This window comes from Schistocerca americana, chromosome 10, assembly GCF_021461395.2.
Source record: "Schistocerca americana isolate TAMUIC-IGC-003095 chromosome 10, iqSchAmer2.1, whole genome shotgun sequence".
NCBI classification, from domain to species: Eukaryota; Metazoa; Arthropoda; class Insecta; order Orthoptera; family Acrididae; genus Schistocerca; species Schistocerca americana.
The window spans coordinates 166,043,315-166,051,501 of NC_060128.1; the positions used below are offsets into that span (position 1 = coordinate 166,043,315).

At 49.8% G+C, this 8,187-nt stretch overlaps 1 protein-coding gene across 1 annotated transcript in view; it reads right to left on the minus strand.

Annotated features, from left to right (window-relative positions):
* LOC124552331 (extensin-like) overlaps window positions 1-3,114 on the minus strand; it is a 93,418-nt gene extending 90,304 nt beyond the window's left edge. Inside the window, exon 1 of the mRNA XM_047126602.1 lies at window positions 3,109-3,114. Coding sequence (XP_046982558.1) covers window positions 3,109-3,114 — 6 coding nt within the window. The remainder of the gene's footprint in view (window positions 1-3,108) is intronic.
* Window positions 3,115-8,187: the final 5,073 nt, after the last annotated feature.

An 8,187-nucleotide genomic window follows, 5' to 3' on the forward strand; every position in this document is an offset into this window, starting at 1 on the left:
GGACAGACAGGGAAGGAAGTTCTACTAAAACATTAAATCACGACATCTTTTTTGCTGTTATCTGATTGTAATGGGCTAAAGCCTGTACGGTGTCCGCAGCTCGTGGTCGTGCGGTAGCGTTCTCGCTTCCCACGCCCGGGTTCCCGGGTTCGATACCCGGCGGGGTCAGGGATTTTCTCTGCCTCGTGATGACTGGGTGTTGTGTGCTGTCCTTAGGTTAGTTAGGTTTAAGTAGTTCTAAGTTCTAGGGGACTGATGACCATAGCTGTTAAGTCCCATAGTGCTCAGAGCCATTTGAACCATTTGAGCCTGTACGGTGCCCCAAGCAATGCTTAAGTTAACTGCGAAAATCCCACGAAAATTCACCTAGTAGTTTTGAAGACAAGCGTATTCAAAGACAGAGAGACACGACCGTTTTGCAGATTTATTATCCGTACTGATTGGAAGATACGTAGACGTAAAAATGGTGGCCCTTGCTGTGCACGTGTCCCCAGCAAGCCGCCAGACAGAAAGAGGATCGCAGTAGCCACTCACCAGTCTCATGGCCGCCTCGCCCTGTTTCCGCTCAGCTGGTAACAAACTGTCCGCCGCCCCTGGCCGGCCACCCCGTTATATAGACGCGATCGCTTTCTCCCGATGTGGGGCGGTCCCCGCTCATTGCCAGCCTTGGTGGAGCCGCGGTAAACACACAGGACTCCGCGTCCCGCCGGCCTGGAGCCGCCTGCAGCTGGTGTTACAAGCTGTTAGCACCGCCGCTGTGCAGCGCTAGGCGAGCGCCTGCGGTAATCACTTCGACCCCGACCTGCCTCAGGCGAGGTCCACCTAGCCTAGCTGCACACTTCTGCATCTGCGACTACTAAACCACTCCGCTAGTCGCTAACAGTAAGGCCCCGATTCCTTAAACAATCGAACCTCCTCGTACAAAGCAGCTCCGTGTATAACACCACAACAACGTAAACCAGTGTACAAAATAATAACCCTATTGCTTCGAGAGTGAATGTAAGATTCACTTGAACGCTTTCCGTGCTTGAGTGTTCGGAGGAAATTAATGCTCTTCGTAATAAGCAACGAAGCAAGTTAATCCACTGGAACTGAAAATATTATTCTCCGAATTGGAAATAATAAGTAAACGTATTAAGTTCAAGGAATAAGTCTGGTTTTTTCTGTCTTACATTCTCGTATTCTTTCACATACTACTCGAGTCCAAATACAAGCCTCCTGAAACAGTCCAAGGTCAAGTCTTCGTAATGTACATACACTACTGGCCATTAAAATTGCCACACCAAGAACAAATGCAGTTGATAAATGGGTATTCATTGGACAAATATATTATACTAGAACTAACATGTGATTACATTTTCACGCAATTTGGGTGCATAAATCCTGAGAAATCAGTACCCAGAACAACCACCTCTGGCTGTAACAAGGGCCTTGATACGCCTGGGCATTGAGTCAAAGAGAGCTTGGATGGCGTGTACAGGGACAGCTGCCCATGCAGCTTCAACACGATACCACAGTTCATCAAGAGTAGTGACTGGCGTATTGTGACGAGCCAGTTCCTCGGCCACCATTGACCAGACGTTTTCAGTTGGTGAAAGATCTGGAGAATGTGCTGGTCAGGGCAACAGTCGAACATTTTCTGTATCCAGAAAGGCCCGTACAGAACCTGCAACATGCGGTCGTGCATTATCCTGCTGAAATGTAGGGTTTCGCAGGGAACGAGTGAAGGGTAGAGCCACGGTTCGTAACACATCTGAAATGTAACGTCCACTGTTCAAAGTGCCGTCAATGCGAACAAGAGGTGACCGAGACGTGTAACCAATAGCACCCCATATCATCACGCCGGGTGATACGCCAGTATGGCGATGACGAATACACGTTTCCAATGTACGTTCACCACGATGTCGCCAAACACGGATGCGAACATCATGATGCTGTAAACGAAACCTGGATTCATCCGAAAAAATGACGTTTTGCCATTCGTGCACCCAGGTTCGTCGTCGAGTACACCATCGCAGGCGCTCCTGTCTGTGATGCACCGTCAAGGGTAACCGCAGCCATGGTCTCCGAGCTGATAGTCCATGCTGCTGCAAACGTCGTCGAACTGTTTGTGCAGATGGTTGTTGTCTTGCAAATGTCCACATTTATTGACTCAGAGATCGAGACGTGGCTGCACCATCCGTTACACCCATGCGGATAAGATGCCTGTCATCTCGACTGCTAGTGATACGAGGCCGTTGGGATCCAGCACGGCGTTCCGTATTACCCTCCTGAACCCACCGATTCCATATTCTGCTACGTCATTGCATCGCGACCAACGCGAGCAGCAATGTCGCGATACTATAAACCGCTAACGCGATACGATAGGCTACAATCCGACCTTTATCAAAGTCGGAAACGTGATGGTACGCATTTCTCCTCGTTTCTGTGTGAGAAATCGGTTGGAAACTTTCCTCATGTCAGCACGTTGTAGGTGTTGCCGCCGTCGCCAATCTTGTGTGAATGCTCTGAAAAGCTAATCATTTGCATATCACAGCATCTTCTTCCTGTCGGTTAAATTTCGCGACTGTAGCTCGTCATCTTCGTGGTGTAGCAATTTTAATGGCCATTAGTGTATTTTAATCTTACAAACTGAATACACAGAGTTAACGTCATTACGGCTGGGGAGAACATCGCGCATAGCTCAATCCACGACAAATTCGATGGTATTGTATTTTTAATTTAATGAAATTCGCCACAAACAGGGCTCCGAAGTGCAAGTTTTGTGTTGCCTCATCATGAACCAACAAATCTTCCGAACTGTGAGTTATGTTTGATTTAAAAATTAAAAAAAAACACCGTCCGAACAGGACTCGAATGACTAATGGTGCCGACTGGCCGCCGTGTCATCCTCAGCCCTCAGGCGTCACAAGATGCTGATACGGGAGGGGCATGTGATCAGCACACCGCTCTCCCAGCCGTTTGTCAGTTTTCGTGACCTGAGCCGCTACTTCTCAGTCAACCACCTTTTCAACTGGCCTCACAGTGGCTGAGTGCACCCCGCTTGCCAACAGTAATTTCATATAGAATTAAATAATCTGGGAAGTTTCTTTTGCTGTAACCTCTCACCTGCATGTCTACTGTCGGATAAATACAATAGTCAAACCCTTTAATCATGTACAACTATTCTTAATCGAATCCATCGAGAGAGTTTTTCTCTCGTCGTCTCTCTATCGACTCTAACAATAGAAGTCCCTTTCTTTCCTTTCTCCCGAAAGTCACGGAATGAAGCATAGATGCACATCACATATAAATGAGCACAACAGGCTCTCGAATACCAGATACACTTCCTGATCAACATCATCTCCTGCGCAGAGCGAACACGAAAAATACCGCCGGCCGGTGTGGCCGAGCGGTTCTAGGTTCTTTAGTCCGGAACCGCGCTGCTGCTACGGTCGCAGGTTCGAATCCTGCCTCACGCATGGATGTGTGTGGTTTCTTAGGTTAGTTAGGTTTAAGCAGTTCTAAGTCCAGGGGACACATGACCTCAGATGTTACGTCCCTGAGTGCTTAGAGCGATTTGAACCATTTTGAATGAAAAATATCTGCTGGTATACAAGTGCGATACGAATAAGCTCCCAATTCTCTAAAGAATATACAAAACAGCCTCAAACTTCTGATTATATCACAAATGAGTTATTGTGTTAAGCATACGACATTAAGCATGTAAATGAGAAAAAATTTAGAAAAATTTTGATATTACGATTAATGTTTTTTGGAAGTCGATAAATGCTCTAATTAGCAACCCCTGGATGAGTATAGTCTGCGTAATTTGGGCTCCGTTTTAAGAGGAAACTAGTTCTCAATGTCTATGACGTCATACTCCTGCACTGTGTGTCGTCCCCTGGTTCCGAGAACACCTGAACACTGACGTTGACTGTGGATAGTGTATCACAGACACAGTCCCTTTCACTGTTCAGAATTGTCATTAAACTCGCCAAAAGATGTAAACAACCACGAATGAGCAGCGCCTATTAGACGAAGGGGGTCCGATAGCCAATCAGATGCCCTCCACCAGGAAGGAGGTGCACAGCTCCTGTTATCTCTAGTTCAATCATGCCTATATGGCAATACCGCGGTTCGATAGTGTCCGCATTGTTACTTTGTGCCAGGAAGGGCCCTCAGCAAGGGAAGTGTCCAGGTGTCTCGGAGTGAACCAAAGCGGCTTTGTTCGCATATGGAGGACATACAGAGAGAGACAGGAAACGTCGATGTCATGCCTCGCTCGGGCTGCCCAAGGATTACTACTGCAGTGGATGACCGCTACCTAAGGATTATGGCTCGGAGGATCCCTGACAGCAACGCCACCATCTTGAATAATGCTTTTCGTGCTGCCACAGGAGGTCGTGTTACGACTCAAACTGTGCGCAATAGGCTGCATGATGCACGACTTTACTCCCGACCTCCATGGCGAGGTCCATCTTTTCAACCACTACAGCATGCCGTGCGGTACAGATGGGCCCAACAACATGCCGAATGGACCGCTCAGGATTGGCATCACGTTCTCTTCACCGATGAGTGTCGCATGTGCCTTCAACTAGACAATCGTCAGAGATGTGTTTCGAGGCAACCCGGTCAGGCTGAACGCCTTAGACACACTGTCCAGCGAGTGCAGCAAGGTGGAGATTCCCTGCTGTTTTGGTGTAGCATTATGTGGGGACGACGTACGCCGCTGGTGGTCATGGAAGGCGCCGTAACGGCTGTACGATACGTGAATGCCATCCTCCGACCGATAGTGCAACCGTATCGACAGCATATTGCCGAGGCATTTGTCTTCGTGGACGACATTTCGCGCCCCCATCGTGCACATCTTGTGAATGACTTCCTTCATGATAACGACACCGCTCTACTAGAGTGGCCAGCATGTTCTCCAGACACGAACCCTACCGCACATGCCTGGAATAGATTGAAAAGGGCTGTTTATGGACGACGTACCCTCCAACCACTCGAGGGATCTACACCGAATCGCCGTTGAGGAATGGGACAATGCGGACCAACAGTGCCTTTATGAACTTGTAGGTAGTATGCCACGACGAATACGGGAATGCATCAATGCAAGAGCACGTGCTACTGGGTATTAGAGGCCGGCCGGAGTAGCCGAGCGGTTGCAGGAGCAACAGTCTGGAACCACGCGACCGCTACGGTAGCAGGTTCGAATCCTGCCTCGGGCATGGATGTGTGTGATGTCCTTAGGTTAGTTAGGTTTAAGTAGTTCTAAGTTCTATGGGACTGATGACCTCAGCAGTTAAGTCCCATAGTGCTCAGAGCCATTGGAACCAATTTTGGGTATTAGAGGAGCCGGTGTGTACAGCAATCTGGACCACCGCGTCTGAAGGTCTCGCTGTATGCAGTGTGTGCTTTTCATGAGCAATAAAAAGGGGCGGAAATGATGTTTATGTTGATCTTTATTGCAATTTTCTGTACAGGTTCCGTAACTCTCGGAACCGCGGTGATGCAAAACTTATTTGATGTGTGTAATTTTCCAGGTACTTTCAGTGGTATGTGTCAACATTGCCCGTAAAATGCGTTCCAAATAGTGTAAGTAGTAAAGAAATAATAAAACGTCATCCCAGATACTGTAGCTTTACTGTGTGAGCAGCGAATATGTACCTAGTGACAAGCTTTGTACCTTTCACCATTTTGTGTGGTTTTTCAGCGAGGAAAAGTTGCGTATAGGCTTGAAATTATGTGTAAAGTTTGTTGTAAGTCACTAAGTACTCTCAATGTCCAATACTGCGTGAACACAGTCTGGGTAATTTGCGCGCCCAGTCTTAATGCTGCCTCAAAACTTACGCACAGTTTCTAACTGTAACATTCTTCCTACGGTGTTAAACCTTTAACGAAAGATGATACCTCTTAATGAGTATGACAACACTTTTATATGAAATACTGAAAATCATAATTCTGTTGGCCCTGGCAGCCGTTAGATGGGCAACCAGCAACTAGCACCGTGCACTATAAACAGTGAAGCTCGTTTCCCATATTTTAGTAATATAAACGTTCCCGCCCGGTTAGCCGTGCAGTCTAGCGCACTGCTTTCCGGGCGACTGATTTATTAAGAATAAATTTATTTGCTTGAATAATAAGACTATGATTAGTCTTAGTAATGAGTAAATAATAAAGTATAGTTCCCAGATGTTTTCTCTGACTGTTAAGGATCTGGTTATTCACCCTAAATGTCTAATTGAAGAGTATGCTAGAAAAGGTGTGTCGGTCCCCGGCACGAATCCGCCCGGCGGATTCGTGTCGGTCCCCGGCACGAATCCGCCCGGCGGATTCGTGTCGAGGTCCGGTGTGCCGGCCAGTCAATGGATGGTTTTTAAGGCGGTTTTCCATCTGTCTCGGCGAATGCGGGCTGGTTCGCCCTATTCCGCCTCAGTTACACTATGTCGGCGATTGCTACGCACACACTGTCTCCACGTACGCATACACCATTGAGCCGTGCGTGGCTCATGTTCCCGCCATCATGTATTTTACCTCCCTTTTTTTAACGTATTTCCACCTCACTACGTTAATTTAAATTGCTACTGTCTCTGAGTTGCTGCTTTGCCTAACCGTGACCGGCGCTAGCAGCACGTATCGATATATCCCCTCTCGTTGTATCTTTGCTCGACTGCTGTTACTTCCCAGTCGTTGTCTGTCGTAAGCCTGTTCGGGTCGCGAGTTCGGGCCTGCCAGTGAGTTGGAACGCGTCTGGAGCTCAGTCCGGACCTGCCAGTAGGGGAGTTGCAATGCGGCACTGGTGCATTCGGCTTGGAGCAGCAGTGAGGTCTGCGTCGACACGGCTCGCCCGACCATTGCCGCCACGCTTCACTTGAGCCGGGCCACCGTCTTGGTGGATCGTGGGCCGGTCGTCCTACCGGACGACGCGTTTTGGCTCGCCGATCGTTCATGAATCGGCTGTTCAAAAAATGGCTCTGAGCACTATGGGACTTAACTTCTGTGGTCATCAGTCCCCTAGAACTTAGAACTACACTCCTGGAAATGGAAAAAAGAACACATTGACACCGGTGTGTCAGACCCACCATACTTGCTCCGGACACTGCGAGAGGGCTGTACAAGCAATGATCACACGCACGACACAGCGGACTCACCAGGAACCGCGGTGTTGGCCGTCGAATGGCGCTAGCTGCGCAGCATTTGTGCACCGCCGCCGTCAGTGTCAGCCAGTTTGCCGTGGCATACGGAGCTCCATCGCAGTCTTTAACACTGGTAGCATGCCGCGACAGCGTGGACGTGGACCGTATGTGCAGTTGACGGACTTTGAGCGAAGGCGTATAGTGGGCATGCGGGAGGCCGGGTGGACGTACCGCCGAATTGCTCAACACGTGGGGCGTGAGGTCTCCACAGTACATCGATGTTGTCGCCAGTGGTCGGCGGAAGGTGCACGTGCCCGTCGACCTGGGACCGGACCGCAGCGACGCACGGATGCACGCCAAGACCGTAGGATCCTACGCAGTGCCGTAGGGGACCGCACCGCCACTTCCCAGCAAATTAGGGACACTGTTGCTCCTGGGGTATCGGCGAGGACCATTCGCAACCGTCTCCATGAAGCTGGGCTACGGTCCCGCACACCGTTAGGCCGTCTTCCGCTCACGCCCCAACATCGTGCAGCCCGCCTCCAGTGGTGTCGCGACAGGCGTGAATGGAGGGACGAATGGAGACGTGTCGTCTTCAGCGATGAGAGTCGCTTCTGCCTTGGTGCCAATGATGGTCGTATGCGTGTTTGGCGCCGTGCAGGTGAGCGCCACAATCAGGACTGCATACGACCGAGGCACACAGGGCCAACACCCGGCATCATGGTGTGGGGAGCGATCTCCTACACTGGCCGTACACCACTGGTGATCGTCGAGGGGACACTGAATAGTGCACGGTACATCCAAACCGTCATCGAACCCATCGTTCTACCATTCCTAGACCGGCAAGGGAACTTGCTGTTCCAACAGGACAATGCACGTCCGCATGTATCCCGTGCCACCCAACGTGCTCTAGAAGGTGTAAGTCAACTACCCTGGCCAGCAAGATCTCCGGATCTGTCCCCCATTGAGCATGTTTTGGGACTGGATGAAGCGTCGTCTCACGCGGTCTGCACGTCCAGCACGAACGCTGGTCCAACTGAGGCGCCAGGTGGAAATGGCATGGCAAGCC